Source organism: Sphaerodactylus townsendi, linkage group LG04 (assembly GCF_021028975.2).
Source record: "Sphaerodactylus townsendi isolate TG3544 linkage group LG04, MPM_Stown_v2.3, whole genome shotgun sequence".
Taxonomy (NCBI): Eukaryota; Metazoa; Chordata; class Lepidosauria; order Squamata; family Sphaerodactylidae; genus Sphaerodactylus; species Sphaerodactylus townsendi.
The window spans coordinates 136,410,121-136,428,970 of record NC_059428.1 but is presented as its reverse complement, the minus strand read 5'-3'; the positions used below and the strand labels follow the sequence as shown (position 1 = coordinate 136,428,970).

The following is an 18,850-nucleotide window of genomic DNA, read 5'->3' as shown; positions in this document are numbered from 1 at the left end:
GAGATCTTGCACCCATTCATACCGAGGTCTGTGCCCCAAAGAAGTCTGCTCAAAAACCAGGATTGCAGGAGAAGGGACACCAATAAAAATCCACTCTGAATGAGGTAGCGTGCTCTCACACACACACACACACACACACACACAAACACACACACACACACACACACACACACACAGAGAGAGAGAGAGAGAGAGAGAGAGAGAGAGAGAAGCTTACGATAAAGAGAGAGATGATCAATAGCAGGAATAGGAGAGGGAGTTGAGAGAAGGGCAATATTTACCAAACCAGAAGGTGAGAGAGGGTGAGGGGCGGCAACCAGTGCAGCTCAAAGGAAACGACGTGCCTGACCATGTTTGAACTCTCCAAACCTCATCAAGAGTCGGGCACAAGGAGGGTAATTGGCCATGGATTTTAGGGTCTATTTTGGCAATGATTAGAGATGCAGTCTTACTGGAACAAAACAAAGTTCTGTTCCCAAGCACGGGCAAGGCTGTGGGAAAAGGCTTGATTGCAATAAGATCTGGGAGTGCCCACCTCTTGATAAGGTTTGGATGGTTCAAACAGAGAATCTCTGGAAGGTTGATTACTTTTAATATCTGGACAGGAGTTTTAAAATTAAACTAATGTTTGTGAGGAAGGGGGGCGGGGTGATCTAGCTGGTTTCCTGATGGTTTCCTGATGAAATTTGCAAGTTCTTTGTGAGACCCGAATTGGGTGCACAAACTCCAAGGTTGGGCTGTTGCGAGTGAAATTCAAGCAGCTGAGCATTAACTGAAGCTAGGCATACTTAATTCAGAAGAGGGGGACACTGATGTCATGTGTCAAGCAAACCCACTTGATATCCAAATCCTTGAATTAAAAGTGTCATCCATCTTACGCTTGCTTTTTCCATGAGTTTGGCTGTCTGTGATATCGAGAAATGACTGATGGGGCTTTCTGAAATGGCCCCTCTGTCTGATTTTGGCTTGCCCAGGCAACAGCAGCCCTGTAATACATCCCACGGTTGATAAAGATTTGGAAAGGCACAAACATGTAGCAATCAGCAAACAGATTTTCTAAACATGATCCACGACCGCACAACTTCTGCATCCTCGGGAGGATTCTCCCATTGAGCAAGAAGACGAATGTTTGTTTTTGGCATGTCTTGCAGGCCTCCCAATAAACAGACTCAGTGGATATGAAATCAATTTATGGATTGGAGTTTAGACACTTCAAGGTTTTTTGCCAAAACTAAAGGCTTTCGAACCGTTAATCCCCACTTCACACAACTCCTCCCTTTGTCTTTAGCGGTTCGCAAGCTTGCAGTTATCCAAGGTCATGCTCTGGGATAAGGCCCCAGGTGCAGACTCCGTCCCTCAAATAGCTGTTGCAACTAGCCTGCACAGCCCTACATAGCATAACACTCCACCCAGCAAAAGCCAGGAGACATGGCAGATTTGGTTTAGAGTCATAGATCTGCCTAGTAGTGTGTGTGAGTGCAGTTTATAGAAACTTCCCAAGAGATAAATGTAAAAGGTAAAACCTACATTTATTCAAGCATCTCCAGTTCACAGCTTTGTTCCAGGAAAAAGGTAGATAGAAAGAAACCCTAGTCTAAAGAGATTACTTTCCCTACAACGAGTGGGCACAACTAACGCGCCATCACGTGTGTGCGGGTAAGGAGAATGCTATAGTGGGAAAGCCCCCACTGTGGCAGGCTGCCATTGACCATGCGCTCAGGTCAAAGGCTAGAACAGAAGTGGAACCAGCATGGGGAAGAAAGGAAGTTAGTGGGCGGTCTCCTGGCCCAGACAAGGAGGGCAAACAAGAGAGGCAACATCACAGTTAGAGTGAGATACACAGCACCCCCCAGTGTCCAGGCATGCAGAAGTCGCTTATTCCAACAAGACCAAGGTGGGTCTTGATAGTTTTTTAACAGAGGGGATATTCTCCACCCTCCCCGTCTCTGCTGCCTCCACTCTCCTGGATTCTAGTGAGTAAATCGTTGGTTCCTTTATGAAGAGCAGAGGGATGTTCTGCAGATAATCTGGGCCAGTTCCCTTTGCTTTTAGCACTGCTACTCCCGTGACCACCAGGAAGCTGGTAGCCAATTTTGCCACTCTTAACTTTATTTCTGATGAGTTATGCCTGCCGCAAAGAGACAGCCCTTGTTTCCATTTCAAATACCAGAGAGATGTACTTCATTTATACCTCAACTTTCTCCCAAATGTGACTGACATCACTGTTCCCGCCTCTCTTTTATCCTCAGCCCCACAGCCCTGAAAAGTAGGCTAAGCTGGCAGTGTGATACTAGCCCACAAACACCCAGCAGGCTTCTGTGGCTGGGTCTCCAATCCAATCCAAAAACCTTTATTATGCATAGAGATGCTGGGTCTTCTAGAACCTAGGCTGACACTCTTACCACTGTACCATGCTGTCTCTGACAGTTCAAAGAAGTTGTTCAAACCCATGTCATGTTATAAAGGAAGGATATTTTCCACCCTCCATGTCAGTGCTGCCTTCCAGGCTTCGAACAAGTAAACTGTTGCCTCCATTGCAAATAGCAGAGAGATGTTCTGGAGGTAATCCGGGCCTGGCAGTTCTGATTCCCTTCCATTTTTGGTACTTCAATTTCCATAATCATCTTAAGAACATAAGAACAAGCCTGCTGGATCAGACCAGAGTCCATCTAGTCCAGCTCTCTGCTGCTCGCAGTGGCCCACCAGGTGCCTTTGGGAGCTCACGTGCAGGAGGTGAAAGCAACGGCCTTCTGTTGCTGTTGCTCCCGAGCACCTGGACTGTTAAGGCATTTGCAATCTCAGATCAAAGAGGATCAAGATTGGTAGCCATAGATCGACTTCTCCTCCATAAATCTGTCAAAGCCCCTTTTAAAGCTATCCAGGCCATCACCACCTCCTGTGGTAGCATATTCCAAACACCAATGGCACGTTGCGTGAAAAAGTGTTTCCTTTTATTAGTCCTAATTCTTCCCCCCAGCCTGGTTCTAGTATTGTGAGAAAGAGAGAAAAATGTCTCTCTGTCAACATTTTCTACCCCATGCATAATTTTATAGACTTCAATCATATCCCCCCTCAGACGTCTCCTCTCCAAACTAAAGAGTCCCAAATGCTGCAGCCTCCCCTCATAAGAAAGGTGCTCCAGTCCCTCAATCATCCTCGTTGCCCTTCTGTGCATTTTTTCTATCTCTTCAATATCCTTTTTGAGATGTGGCGACCAGAACTGAACGCAGTACTCCAAGTGGCCAGTTTTGAAACTCTGGGCTCTATTGTCTGAGGAGTTATGCCTGCCGCAATCAAACAGGCTGACTCATATCCTTTGTAGATATGTATTAATTCAAGGCTGGACAATTCACTGACGCACCATAAGATGTACTTTTGTAAAACCCATGTATTTATTCAGATGTTTGCATGCTGCCTTTCTGCACCTGGTGGGCCCAAGGAAGTCCACAGTGACACGCTGAGGTACCCACAAGATCTAAAAATATCAAAGCAGCCCAATCAGCTCATAGAGCTGAAAGAGATCACAAGGGCCCTCCAATCTAACCCTCCGCCACTTAGGGACACACAGTCAAAACACTCCCAGCAAATGGCCAAAAAATCAAACAAGCTTTTTGAAATCGCACAGGCTTTACAGAGAGCTTTTCCGCATCTTTATGTTCTTTCCTCCTAATGTGGGGAGGTCCTTGTGGGGAGGGGGTTAGTTGTGCCTGCCTTTTTCTCCCTCTGGTGGTTGATTTGACATCACCAGCTTTAAGTTCAGCATAAAAACCTGCAGATTAAATCCGGAGGAAAATACACAGGATGTTAAGCTGTGTGATAAGGAATTGACGCTCTAGAGCAGACCTGGGCATTATACGGCCCGCGGGCCACATCCGGCCCGCCGGGTGACCCTGACTGGCCCTCCTGCCATGCTGGGGAGCGAGGCGTCTTTGAAAGCCCCGCAGAAGCCGGTTGCCTTGGCTGCCGGCTTCTGCAGGGCTTTCAAAAGTGCCTCGCCCCCCTGCCTTGCTGGGGAGCGAGGCGCCTTTGAAAGCCCCGCAGAAGCCGGTTGCCTTGGCTGCCGGCTTCTGCAGGGCTTTCAAAAGCGCCTCGCCCCCCTGCCTTTTGGGCCAGCCCTCTCCAATATTTTCTGTTTCTTATGTGGCCCCATGGAAAAAATAATTGCCCACCCCTGCTCTAGAGGGAGCAAATCAGAGGTGGGATCCAGCAGGTTCTCACAGGTTCCCGAGAGTAGGTTACTAATTATTTGTGTGTGCCAAAAGGGGGTTACTAATTGCCACGTGATTTTTGCCTTAGTTACGCCCCTCCTCTCAGCAGTAGCGTGCAGAACTTGAAGCAGTCTAGCAGGAGGGGCACCGGCATGCATGGCAGCCTGCGCCTGCATGCATTCGTTTCCCGCCCAAGGACCGGTGCAGCGGCTGCGTCTTTGCCACAGCCCTGCCCAGGAATGCCCCGCCCGCGGAATGCCCGGCCATGCCCCCATTGTGCCCCACCCAGCCCCATTGGTGCTACGCCACAGTTTGAATCCCACCACCATGGGAACCTGTTACTAAAAATTTTGGATCCCACCACTCAGGGGTGTAACGAGGCAGCCCTGGGCAAACTGTAGCCCTGGGCAAAACCTGAGTTGGATGCCCGCCCGCCCCCCATGGGCGGCCACTCCACCACGACCAAATTTCTTTTTGCACCAGGACATTGGTGCCTGCAGGGGGTGCATTTTTAGACATATCAGCACCAAAATTTCAGCATATCATCAGGAGACTGTCCTTATGGTACTCCCCAGGTTTGGTGAGGTTTGGCTCAAGGAGTCCAAAATTATGGTCTCCCAAAGGGGGTGCCCCATCCCATATTGTTTCCAATGGGAGCTAATAGGAGATGGGGGCTACAGTTTTGAGGGTCCATAACTTTGGCCCCCCTGAACCAAACTGCACCAAACTTGGGGGGTGCCATCATCTCCAGATGATACCCTGAAATTTTGGTGCCGATACATTCAAAAATGCACCCCTGCAGGAACATCCTAGAAATTTGCCCAAGAATCTTTGTTCTGCATGAGTTTTCTGCATTGCTGTCAATGGGGGGTGCAGGCTGGGGCACATTTCTGAAGGCACAATCTCAAAACTTTCAGGGTCTCATCAGGAGACTGCCCTAATGATGCCCCCAAGTTTGGTGCAGTTTGGTTCAGGGGGGCCAGAGTTATGGACCCTCAAAACTGTAGCCCCCATCTCCTATTAGCTCCCATTGGAAACAATGGGGGATGGGGGCACCCCCTTTGGGAGTCCATAACTTTGGACTCCCTGAATCAAACCTCACCAAACTTGGGGGGTAGCAAAAGGACAGTCTCCTGATGATACGCTGAAATTTTGGTGCCGCTAGCCTAACAATTGCGCCCCCTGCAGGCCATAAATGGAAAACCACTAAAATACCCAAAAACGAACCCAGCATTTTGATGCCCCCCACAAGGTGATGCCCTGGGCAGCTGCCCACCTTGCCCAATGGGCATTACGCCAGTGCCACCACTGGAGCAAATGAAGACTTTTTCATTTCCTCTGGCGTACACTCCATAATGGTTATATTTCTAGTCCGCTTGTGTGTGTTTTAATGGAATATTATAATTTTAACTGTGTTTTTAACTGTTCAAATGTTCTGGTGTTTTTATTTTCACTGCCTTCTGGACCTTGACTGGATGGAAAGGCAGCACAAAAATGTTCTAAATAAATAAATGATGTAAAAATGGCATCGCTTCCACCAGCAGCTTGTCCTGCTGACTTGGCACAACGGCAGCTCCATCAAACGTTGTCTCCGTTGGTGTCTGAATCCTTCGGCCGGTCTTCCTCAACTTGACGGATGCGCTTGTAAACTTCGGCCATTTTCTTCGGGGAAGCCGGGCTTGTAAAAGGCAGTGGCGCAAACGACCTCCTGTAAACCTCACGAGGTCATAACTTTTGCAGCGTGTATCCTGCTTCGGAAGCCATAACCTTTTCTGAAGTCCGCATCGTTTGTCACTCCTGCTAATGCAAACTGGATTCCTATGCTAGCTTTCCTGCCAGGCGAGGAAAACATTTGATTTACCTGCTGTCTCTAAATGCAGCGCTGTGAAGCGCATAGGGGTCTTCCTATTAAATGAGTTTTGTAAAGCTGTTGTTGCTGACCGTGCACAAAGGAACCGTCCAATCTCTCTTTGCAAAGTCAGGATGATTTCTCTTCCAGTGGAAGCATCAAGCCAGACTTTTGTTTCCCATCTAATGTATTTAGTTAGTGCAACTAATTGGGGGAGAAGGGGGAGAAAGGACAGAGCAGAGCCCACCCTACTCATTCATCGTTCTCTTTACCAGCATAATTGTTTTGTTAAGACACAACTCAGTATATTTTCCCTGCAGGGAAAATGGCTGGAAAGAAATACATTTTTAAGAAGAAAAAGAAGACGAGTTGGATTTATATCCCCCCTTTCTCTCCTGTAGGAGACTCAAAGGGGCTTACAAACTCCTTTCCCTTCCCCCCTCACAACACACCCTGTGAGGTGGGTGGGGCTGAGAGAGCTCCGAGAAGCTGTGACTAGTCCAAGGTCACCCAGCTGGCATGTGTGGGAGTGCACAGGCTAATCTAAGGTTGTTTCCCCACTTACCATCGACCACCCTTTGCTGCGCGCTACTCTCAGCACGTGTCATTTCTGGCACGCTCCCGGGCTTCCCCACAGTCATCAAAAGGCGCCGTTTTGAGGAGCGCCAGGAATGACGTGCACTGAGGGGGCGTGAGAGCGGCAGCGTCGGGGCGGCTGCGTTGTCGCCCCCCCTGTAGTGGGGAGTGCTGCGGGACCCCGCGCTACTTGGCGAGAGTAGCGCGCAGCAGATGGTAAGTGGGGAAACGACCAAAATTCCCCAGATAAGCCTCCACAGCTCAGGCGGCAGAGCAGGGAATCAAACCCGGTTCTTCCAGATTGGAGTACACCTGCTCTTAACCACCATGCCACTGCTGCTCCCGTGCAATGTAATGTAATGTAAATGTGGTTAAATTATGTGGTTATTGAAATGTAATGTGGTTAAATTATGCTGCTTTGTCTCGATTCTGAGATGGGCTCTGGCGGCTGTCAGGCGTTGATTTCATGGATTGGGGAAGCGTCAGATCTGAAGAGCCGCTCCTGATGACTCCATCTGGACCCGCCTCAGTCGTTTTCAATAAAGGAAGGGAAGGACAATGCCCACATCTTGTGCAATTGGGAACGCAGCCCTTCAGGAGGCAGATCGATATTTTGTAATTGTCTTGCACGCAGCTGTGAATGGAAGTAAACAATATTTTTTTTATAGAAATAAAAAATGCCAGCAGCCTGTGTTCAGATGGATGAATTCTACATAAGCAGCTGTTTTGTTTAGCTTTGTTTTTTCAACTTTATAGGAAATCAATGTGATGACCGTGCCGCTGGTCAACCAAGACAGAGAAAGGAACTCCGAGAAGCAAAGTCAGCCACTGAAATCAGAGAAAGAAGCCCTGCTGATAGGTGAGGTGACTTCGCTCCATTTCAGATCACAGCACTGCCTGTGGCGAGACAGAGGTTTTCTATTTCTGCTGTGACAGCTGAACAAAACACTAATTGAACGAGGTTGTATCGGCCCACAGGGAAAAGAAAGCCCTGTGGTGTTAGCCACGGACACTGGACCACGAAGGAATCTGTACCAACACCAGGAGAAGAGTGATGAATTTAGGAGATTCCCCATACAGGAGAACCACTTCAGTTTGGGGTAGAAAGATTTCAGCCCAGTGATGGGGGGTGGAGACCAGATGCTCAGCAAGACGCAAAGGGCTGCTGTTGATTAAATTTCAGGCAGCCACGTGTCATAAGAACATAAGAACTAGCCTACTGGATTAGATCAGAGTCCATCTAGTCCAGCACTCTGCTACTTGCAGTGGCCCACCAGGTGCCTTTGGGAGATCACGTGCAGGATGTGAAAGCAATGGCCTTCTGCTGCTCACGTTTGCTGTGGCACCATTGTTTGTTATGCTTGCTGTGGTACCATGGCACTTCCTTGAGAAAACCAGGGATATGGTGGTTCCTTTCTTAGTGGTGGTTTAGAGATGTTACATTCTGCATCTCCAGAGACTCACTGGAGGCAGCTCAGGAGTAAAAACAATACCATAAAATCGTAATAACTGCAATGTACATTTTAAACATTTTGAACAACATTTTGAGCAAGCCGGAGCACAAAAAACCCAGTCCAGAATATCCTGGAAACAGACTTCAGGTTAGAAACAGACTGAAAAATGTTTGTTTGTTTTAAACCCCAGTTTTGGCTAAAGACAGTAAGTATACGAGGGGTGAGACTCACTAGGGAGGGTGTCCCACAGAAGAGATGCCCCACACCAGTCCTGTAGTGCCCAGGGGGCCAAGTGGGGCGTGACGCCCCGGGTGCACACCTTGCAGGGGTGTGACTGTGACGGGGCGGGGGCGTTCCGGGGGCGCAGGATGAGTGCACGGCCCGGGCGTAGTTTCCCCTCGCTCTGCCTCTGCCCCACACGGTTACCAGCTCTGGGTTGGGAAGTTCCTGGATACTTGTGGGTGCAGCCTGGGGAAAGTAGGGCTGAGTGGGAGGAGAGGAACCTCAGTGGGACGTGGCTTGGATCTTCCCTGTTTCCCTGAAAATAAGACAGAGTCTTATATTAGTTTTTGCTCCAAAAGATGCGTTAGGGCAGTGGTGGTGAACCTATGGCACGGGTGCCAGAGGTGGCACTCAGAGCCCTCTCTGTGGGCATGCACAAGCAGAGTCCCCCCCCTCCCACACACACACACATCTAGGCTGGCCTGGGCCACTGGGCTCAATTATTAGCATTAAACCTAAGACCTAGTTTTGGGGAAGCACTGTAGGTAACCCTGTTAAGCGCTGTTAAACCCCACTGATTTTCATGCGAAGAACTAAAGCGCGATCCTTTACCTGGGAGTAAGCTCAGTTGCTGGCAATGGGGCTTGCTTCTGAGTAAATCCTCCTAGGGTCATGATTCACCCGTTTGAAGAGTTGCACGGTTGCTTCAAAGCAAAGCTATCGACTACCACAAAGCTTACTCCCAAGCAACGCACGCCTTGGAGCCAACCAGTTTTACTAAACTAAAACCTCAGTATTCAGGTTAAATTGCTGTGTTGGCACTTTGTGATAAATAAGTGGATTTTGGGTTGCAATTTGGGCACGGTTTCAAAAAGGTTCGCCATCACTGCGTTAGGGCTTATTTTCAGGGGATGTCTTATTTTTTTCCCGTGATTTTGTGCCCCCAGACGTGATCAGATCAGCTGCGCCAGGGAATCTGTAACTAGGGCTTATTTTTGGAGTAGGGCTTATATTTGAAGCATCCTCCAAAAATCCCAAAAAGTCATACGAGGGCTTATTTTCAGGGTAGGTCTTATTTTCGGGGAAACAGGGTAGTTTGATATAGTTTGGAGCTAGTTTGATGTATATCGATGTGTATTAATATAGTGCTGCTATTATTGTTATTAGCATATTGTTAGGTTTGTAGTGTTAAGTCGCCATCTGTAATTTGATTCTATTTTTAGTTTTTATGTGTTTTATTACTAATATTGTTATAATGTATTTTGTTTAATTATGTTGTTAGCCGCCCTGAGCCCTTCGAGGATAGGGCAGGGTATAAATTGAAATGAAAATGAAATACAATCTGCCCTCTGAAGCTTCTGTTTTCTCTGGGGGAACTGATATTTGCTGTCTGAGGAATCAGTCAAATTCTGGGAGCTTTCCAGGCCCCACCTGGAGGCTGGTAACCATAGTGCCACCACTGGAAAGTCCCTGCTCTGGTAGTCTCATCTCCACAGGCAGGAGCACAGCAAGGAGACCAGAACTGAGGATACAGACAGTGTGTGAGGAGTGTATCAAGTATTTCAACCCCAGGATGCAACATCAGACAGTCACTCGGGTCAGTCAGCATTCTTGGAAAGGAAATGATCCTGCCCTGGACTTCTGGTTTCCTGCACAGCCTCTTCCTTGCCTTTTGCACTGGTCAGCTACTGAGCGGGAAAAGACTTGTCCAATATATTTATGCCTAAATTAGCAGCCAAGGCCTATGTGGTGGTGTAGCCTGCAAAGAACAAACTCTTCGCTGCACCTCTGAGTAGCCTGCACAAGCACCAGAGGCCTCTGGCTAATATTAGCGAGGACGCTGGAAATGCAGCTTGTCCAGAGATGCATTCAGATGTACGTAATGTGACTGGTGAGACTTCTGACTTTCTCTGGCCCTTTCCCCACTTACCTTTGACCACCCTTTGCTGCGTGCTGCTCTCAGCGCGCGGCATCTCTGGCGCACGCCCGGGCGTCCCCACAAATGCGCGCTCTGCGCGGGGTCATCAAAAGGCGCCGTTTTGAGGAGCGCCAGGGATGCCGCGCGCTGAGGGGGCGCAAGAGCGGCAGCGTCGGGGCGGCTGTGCTGTTGCCGCCCCTGTAGTGGGGAGTGCCCCGGGACCCCGCACTACTTGAGGAGAGTAGCGCGGGGCTTAAGGTAAGTGGGGAAAGGGCCTCTGATGCTCTGAGCTCAGAAAGAACCACCGTTTCTCATCTTGCCAGCAGCCAACGGGACTGTGCTCAGCTACGATTGTCACAAGAATCGACCAATTGGCCATGCTGGCAGGGGCTAATGGGAATTGTAGTCCATGAACATCTGGAGTGCCATAGGTTCGCCACCACTGGTATATACTGAATATGTTTTCTCTCTCAGTTAAGTAAAGTTCTTCTTATGCTTATGAACTTCTGAGGTAAAAAAAAACGGCTGGTCTTTTGAGAGATAAACTATTCTAATTTGACTCGCCGCACAATCCGCATTTCTGCTCGTTAGTCTGCTTGACAGGATTATACTTAATATACCTGTTGCCCTTCAGATATGACCTCCTCCCAGCAATTAAAAAGGCTGAGGGGATAGCTGCATGGGAAAATAGTGTTTTCCTTTGCTAGTTAATCTAGATCAAATACAATGCAGGCTGAAATTATTAGGAAACTGGAGACAGAGCAATTGGAGATGCTGTAGAAATTCAGCATTGGCCTGACAAGAGCCACTGAAGGAGAAAAAAAGCAGCTATTTTATTATTCCAGTTCCTACAATCTTGCATTGATAAATCAAGCATAAAATTGGGAGTTGAGACAAAAATTCTTCCAGCTAGTCTTTGTTTTGAAAGCTCTCTCTTAATCTTGGTCACTCGGTTATGAACCTCTATCATTCCCAAAGGCAAAGAATGGGGTTAAAATGTGATCTTCTTGCTGAATTGTTTAAGAAACAGAAGAGTTATAACTTGGAGGCAAAGGAGGTATTGTTTTCTGGAAACTTTAGCTCTGGTATATTCTGTTGTTCTCGGGAAAACCTTATGTTCGCTGTGTTTGTTTCAATGCAGGTATCATCTCTACATTTCTTCACGTCCATCCGTTTGGAGCCAATATAGAGTACCTTTGGTCTTACATGCAGCAGCTGGACTCTAGGGTTAGTTGAATTCCTTTGCATGCCGTGTCACTGTGCCAAAAATTGGAATCAGTTTTATCGTTCAAATCCAATTTTAATAAGCTAATGATAGGCTGCAGGGTGATCAAAATGCAGCGTTGGAGGAAACCTCTGGGTTTTTGCATGAGACTCATTCCTGGGGCGTGGCATTATGGAACAAAAAAATCTCCCTAATCCTTATTCTCCTGCCAACTTCTTCTTGCGTGAATTGGGATTGGGCTCCGTCTTCTGCCTACTTGGCAAGAATTAATGCACAGTTGTCAGAGTAGCTGAGCCAGGGGCCCCGTGGGTAGCAGCACCCTGTCATGACCTTTCCTGATGCGAGGCCTGTGAGATTTAGTTTAGAGTCATGGATCTGCCCAGTAGTGTGAAGGTAAAACTTACATTTATTCAAGCATCTCCAGTTCACAGCTTTGTTCCAGGAAAAAGGTAGACAGAAAGAAACCCTAGTCTAAGAGAATACTTTCCCTATGAACAAGCGGGCACTCTACCGCGCCATCACGTGTGTGCAGGTGAGAGAATGCTACAGTGGGAAAGACCCCACTGTGGCAGGCTGCCATTGACCACGCGCTCAGGTCTAAGGCTAGGACAGAAGTGAAGCCAGCATGGGGAAGAAAGGAAGTTAGTGGGCGGTCTCCTGGCCCAGACAAGGAGGGCAAACAAGAGAGGCAACATCACAGTTAGAGTGAGATACACAGCACCCCCCCCCCCCCCCGCCCCAGTGTCCAGGCATGCAGAAGTCGCTTATTCCAACAAGGCCATTCCGAGCTGGTCCCGTTTTCACTCCCAAATCCTAGAGGTATTTTGCTGCCACATTCTTGGACTCCCAGCAGGCAAAGCCCAAATGCCAAGTGGTGAGAATATTGAAACGGACACAAGTGTTCCTGCATCCTCCGACATCCCAGGCTATTCCTAACTCGTCCAATGGCTTGAGGGTCACGTGGCAGAGTGGTGTGTGACAAAGGCAAGAGAGAATGAAGTGTAAATACTCCCCCCCCTCCCAAAAAGGGTACCAATTAAATCTCATCGCCCCCTGTCCCCATGGCGACCAAGGCAGGGGCCTCAGTCATTCAGTCATTTGGAAGCAGGTGCAAAATATTCCCCCACACATTCGCTGTTGTTGGGTGGTGGAGGCTGCTGTTATAAACCACCTCCCACCACAGGTCAGCACCAGTGGTGGGATCCAAAAATTTTAGTAACAGGTTGCTATGGTGGTGGGATTCAAACTGTGGCGTAGCGCCAGTGGGGCTGGGCGGGGCACAATGGGGGTGTGGCCGGGCATTCCAGGGGCGGGGCATTCCTGGGCGGGGCTGTGGCAAGGATGCAGCCGCTGCACCAGTCCTTGGGCGGGAAACAAATGCACGCAGGCGCAGGCTGCCAGGCACGCTGGTGCACCTCCTGCTAGACTGCTTCAAGTTCTGCATGCTACTGCTGAGAGGAAGGGTGTAACTAAGGCAAAAATCACGTGGCAAAATCACCAATTAGTAACCCTCTCTCGGCACACACAAATAATTAGTAACCTACTCTTGGGAACCTGTGAGAACCTGCTGGATCCCACCTCTGGTCAGCACCCATCTTGTCAGCATCTGTGGCTGTGCTGACGGGTGCCACTCTCCACTGCCCAAAGGGATCCTGACCTCTTAATGGCTCCTCCCAGCATGCTGGGAACTTGTCCCCCACCCCACCACCTGCTGCCTGGATGGCCACAGAGTTCTCAGAAAGGTTTTATGCTGTGTTTTCCTTTTGCCTGCTTCCCTAGATCTCGGCTGGTGAAATAGAGATGCTTCTGGTGAGGCTCCCACGCATGTTTAAGCAGGAATTCACCGGGGTGGGAGCAACGCTGGAGAAGAGGTGGAAGTTCTGTGCCTTTGAAGGAATCAAGACCACTTGACTGCGGCCGGACGTGGAGCTGTGCAGGAAAAAGACTCCTCCCTGGGGGCAGGGAAGGGCAGGGGCCAGCCGACAACGTCAGGAAGGAAGAGAGTCCGGACTGGGATCCGTCTTTCCAGAGTGCTTCAGGCCTGGCTTTAGTTGCATTTGTGATGTCCTCTTGTGAACCTGTAGTTGTGTGCCAGTTTCCAAAAAAGAAAAAAAAAACACCTTCTAAAATGTGACAGGTCTGTTTCCTATGAAAACTCCAGAAAGGTACTACAATGATGTCCTTATTATTTTTACAAAATATGCTCCGTCTAAGATTAGCTCACTGAGCAAACAGGAAGAATCCCCCGTTGCTACACTCCAGCAGTATATATCTCATCTGTAGTAGATCTTCCTCAAGTTCTGTTCCCGAGAGTCTTTCCATTTAGGTTAAAAAAAACAAATGTGATTTATCAGTGAAAGAAATATACCAAAATCTAACTTGAAGATGTGTCTGAACAGTTATTGTATTTTGTAAATTAAGTTATCTGCTGTACCAGGGACTTTTTGCCTTATTGCTAGAGGTCTGAAAACATGTGAATGGATTCTTTGAGAATGCTTTATCCAGAATATTATTTTTCTAATGTAACTATTCTCCATTCTGAGTTCATTTAACTTGCATATCAATTTTCATAAACATGTAAATAGAGGAAGCCAATGTTACGGTATTGTATTTGGTAGGTGACATTCCGGGTTATGCATCCCAGAACAAATACCCAGTTGCATTACTGTTACAGATTTTATAGCAAATATATTGATTTTTTTCAATAAATGAGACTTCTACCATACAGAGGTTTTCACAAGTTGTTCTTTGCTTCCTAAACTGGTGTCCTGCAGACTTCCAAAGCCCAGAGAGTGGACTGGGGCAGGCGGGAGGGGCATGAACTAATTGCTGTCAGAGAAGAACAGCCAGGTCAGCCAGGATCCAAGGACTTAAGCACAGCAGTTGCCAGGCAACGGGCCATCTGGTTTGCCAAAATGAATGCAAGTGATAAAATGTTATAAACCAGATCTAGAACATTTTTACAAATTACATTATAAAGTCCACATTTTGCCGTGTGGTACAAGGCTGAAAACACCCCCAAACACTTGTTCTTCTATTTATTCTTGCTCTGAGGGTAGACAAAAGTGTTCGCTGTGCCGTGGGTTGCTTAAATGTGATCATTATGTGATAATGTTTTGAACGGTTGTAAAATCTGCAGCCGGGATCCAGTGAAGCGCAAGCAACTTCTGCGTCTGGTGCGCCACACCCAGCACTTCCTTCCTCTTGCGCTGCCCCGACATCTTGCACAAGAAGAATGTGAGACGACCTGTGCTTAAGTTAGTCCACCTAAAGGGCAAGTCAGTGGGCTTGGAAAGGTGCAACTCTGCTTGGGACTGCATGCCTAGTTCGACTACTGCTCGTGACAATAGTGTGGCTATGCAGAAGCATCATGCAAACCCCCACTGTGAGAATGCTGTTCTACACATGAAGTCGTTACGGGCGATGCAAGGAACAGGCGAGACGCAGCGATATCATCCGGTGGAGAGAAGCCAGTGGCGATGTAGCATGATCCGTGGATCTGGCTACTCTGCCGAGCTGGCGGTCCCTGGCACCTTTTCTTAGGGTTTTTGGGAAGGCGGGAGAGCGGGAGAATGTTGCACAATACATGACTCATAGGGGCTGCGTACGTGCGGGAGGAAACGTTCCTGTCTGGGCCTAATCCATACCTGGGGGTATGCACCTTTTGTCCCTTTGTCCAGGACATCTTGTGACCCGTGAGTCATGGGGTCTTGTGACAGGTGAACATGTGCGCCCAGAAGGCAACAGATGGCGCAGGCATTCCTGTGCTCTGTCTGAAGCTCTGCTGGGTTCGCTGGCTCACCCCTACATACACACACATAACCTGAATTTAATGTAGCTTATGGCTTTTGGAAATGTTTATGGCTCACATTTTTATTGCACTTTTTGTCCCAAGAATGCGCCTCTGTCATCGTTTCAAACAAGCTTCATGGCCAAGGGGGACCTCCCCCCGCAGGTCTCACCGAGACAGAATCTGCTATTCTATCCCCTCACTGGATTAGTTAGATTATTGGGGGGAAGGGGGGAGCAGTCTGTGAAAAGGTTTTAAGTTTTCATTAACTTTTTAAAAATTTCATTTGTTTTATTGTATTTCTACCCCGCTCTTTCCTGGCCAGGGATAGGCTCTGCGAAGCAGGCAATATAATTAACATTTGTTAAAACATCAACATAAAAACCCACCTAAATATAATTGATTGATACCAACAATGTTATTTTAAAGAATTAATAGTTAAAACGGTAGTGGTCCCTCATTTTAGTTTGAGCCAGAGGTGTCCAACTCTGGCGCTTCAGATGTCCATGGACTACAATTCCCATAAGCCCCCACTGGCAAAGCCATGCCAGTGGGGGCTTATGGGAATTGTAGTCCATGGACATCTGAAGCGCCAGAGTTGGAAACCCCTGGGGACTGAGGGGATAATTCTTAATTCGGGGATAATTCTTAATTCGGGTGAGGCTGGCCCCAGAGGGGATAATTCTTAATTCGGGTGAGGCTGGCCCCAGAGGGGATAATTCTTAATTCGGGTGAGGCTGGCCCCAGAGGGGATAATTCTTAATTCGGGTGAGGCTGGCCCCAGAGGGGATAATTCTTAATTCGGGTGAGGCTGGCCCCAGAGGGGATAATTCTTAATTCGGGTGAGGCTGGCCCCAGAGGGGATAATTCTTAATTCGGGTGAGGCTGGCCCCAGAGGGGATAATTCTTAATTCGGGTGAGGCTGGCCCCAGAAGAGGAGAACAGGGAGGCCGAAGAGACAACAGGCCCAGCTGAGCTCACATATAAATCCATCAAAATGATTGGGGAAGAACCACAAGGAAGGGGGAAATGGGATAAAAAAGAGGAGAAGAAAAGGAGGACAAATATTTAGATTCCTGAATGTTCCATTTTAGTCATTTCTACTTCTGACCAGCATCGCGTGTCTCATCCCCTGAACTGAATGTTATCACATTTGCAGAGTTCAAAAGTGTATATGGAGGAATCATGGGAGGTCTTTTCTGGAAGAGAAGTCTGCAAGAGAGTTACCTCTGGGAAATAGATATACCTAATGTCAAACTGAGTGGAAAATAGATCTGTAAAGGAAAAATCATCTAATTTGCATCCTTGAGAGGAGTTAAACCATGGGCTTTATATCAGTCTCTCTATAACAAAAAGGTACAATGTTTGCATTTCTCACTGTGATGGAGGTATTCAGTCCCCTTCTTACATGCCCAGGGTAACACTGATCCGCCACTTTGGGGGCAAGAAGGAATTTTCCTTCAGGCCAGATTGGCTAAGAACAGTGGTGGGATCCAAAAATTTTAGTAACAGGTTCCCATGGTGGTGGGATTCAAACTGTGGCGTAGCGCCAATGGGGCTGGGCGGGGCACGACGGGGGCATGGCCAGGCATTCCGGGGGTGGGGCTGTGGCAAGGACGCAGCCGCTGCGCTGGTCCTTGGACGGGAAACGAATGCACGCAGGCGCAGGCTGCCACGCACGCCGGTGCACCTCCTGCTAGACTGCTTCAAGTTCTGCGCGCTACTGCTGAGACGAGGGGCGTAACTAAGGCAAAAATCACGTGGCAAAACCACCAATTAGTAACCCCCTCTCGGCACACACAAATAATTAGTAACCTACTCTCGGGAACCTGGGAGAACCTGTTGGATCCCACCTCTGGCTAAGGATCTTGGAGATCTTTTGCCTTCATCTGGGTGTAGAGCAGGAGTCACTGGCAGAGAGGTTGTTGGGATTTTCCTGGGTTATGCCTAGAGTTGGATGAGACGACCCTTGTGGTCCCTTCCAGCTCTATGTTTCTATTCTACTCCTGTGCTGCAACATGCAGGCTCTGCCCTCCATGATATCTGATGGTGAAGTGTTAGATTTCCAAATCTTGTCCCAGTAATTAGACTCTGGTATATTGCTCAGTAGTCTTTATTATTGACAGGCAGATCGAGGATACACCTGAAGAAGCCAGTTCTGGGGAACCTGGCAAGTTGATACACATGTACTGCAGTCAATTCCCCCCTCCCAGTTTCCCAGCGCAGAACATCTGGTGAAAGTTACTTTCAGTTGTACTCAGTACCAAGGTTGTTCTATCAGTAGCTGATGACTGCAATGAGCCACCTGGCTGGCAGCCTGGAGACAAGATAATACACAATTATCCTTTCCCAGCATGCTGGCATGCCAGATTCCAGCCAGGGGAGGCCCAGTTGTCTAGAAGCAGCAATAAAGCCATAAGCCTAAGTCAGAACAGTACAGATCAGACCGAATACAGATGAAAGAGCAATGGTTACATTAGTACAAAGGTAGGACCCTGACATGGAGAGAGCGAAGGCGTCTTCATCCTGGAAAGGAGCTTGTACTTCTGATAACTGTGGAATTGGTAAGTTCTTGATCCAGCCTAATAGAAAGTTTGAAGAGGTACAAAGGAAGTGGGAAGGAGAGATTCCTGGCATACTATCTACCCTCCCCTCCCCTTATGCATATCAGACCCCCAGTGGTGTAGCTGCCATGGGGACATCTGGGGACAAACTCCCCGAGCGCCCTGAGTGACATGGGGGAGTGACATGGGGGTGGAAAAATCACCCCCACACATCCAGAGAGGAGGAGGGGTGTGGCTGGGCCTTGACGCGACATGTGTGTCGCACTGAAGTACAGCCACACCTCTCCTCCTTTTTGGGGTGTGGCTGGGGGATTCCTTCCCCCCCCTTGCCCTGCCAGGCTCAGCTGCCGGATAAGGTAAGTGGGGTGTGCAGGGGGCATGGCCAGTGGTGGGATTCAGTCGGTAGCTAACTGGCTGAATCCCACGAGAGAGGGCAAGCGAGGGGCCTTTCTGAGCCCAGGAGTGATCCAGAGGCCCCCTGCTGGCTCTCCCCTGGAAGGGTGAGTGACCGGCCTTTCCCCTGGAGAGATCTGGGCCTCGGAAAAGCCCCTTGCTGGCTCTCCCCTGAAAGAGAAAGCGATGGGCCTTTCCCTCCTCGCCTGGTAGGCTGAAAGCTAGCCATAGAAACGTCTTCTGCAGCCTCTGTCCATCTGGGAAGACTTTGCTAAACTAGCCTCTGAGCCAAATCCAAATCCAAAACCTTTATTAGGCATAAAACCGGTGTGTGTCAAGAATTCCAAATACAATAAGAAGATCATTATTGCACAACTTGCAGAACACAGAGTAAAAATATTGCAACAGCTTCAGAGATTTCAACATTAGAGTTATTTAGAAGCTTAACCATTTTTATCTTATCAGAAAGGAGCATAAATCCTGTTGGTAATACAGTTCTCAAATCAGTTCTGATGTTGTATTTTGAACAGTGAAGCAGAATATGAGAAAGTGTATCAGTTGTATCAGGACAAAATCGGCAGCAACGCTCATTTAAAGCCTCTGAGCATAGAATGAAAATCATCCATTTCTTTTCTGAAGCAGGAACCAGTA

General features: G+C 48.3%; 1 protein-coding gene across 4 annotated transcripts in view; it reads left to right on the top strand.

The window, feature by feature from the left end:
• Window positions 1–14,177, top strand: part of ENOX1 (ecto-NOX disulfide-thiol exchanger 1) — a 334,756-nt gene extending 320,579 nt beyond the window's left edge. For all 4 annotated transcript variants that reach the window (XM_048493487.1, XM_048493488.1, XM_048493489.1 and 1 more), the window contains 3 exons: window positions 7,390–7,492; window positions 11,369–11,454; window positions 13,232–14,177. In XM_048493487.1, the coding sequence (XP_048349444.1) occupies window positions 7,390–7,492; window positions 11,369–11,454; window positions 13,232–13,363 (321 nt within the window). In that variant the 3' untranslated portion in view covers window positions 13,364–14,177. The remainder of the gene's footprint in view (window positions 1–7,389; window positions 7,493–11,368; window positions 11,455–13,231) is intronic.
• The last annotated feature ends 4,673 nt before the right edge of the window (window positions 14,178–18,850 follow it).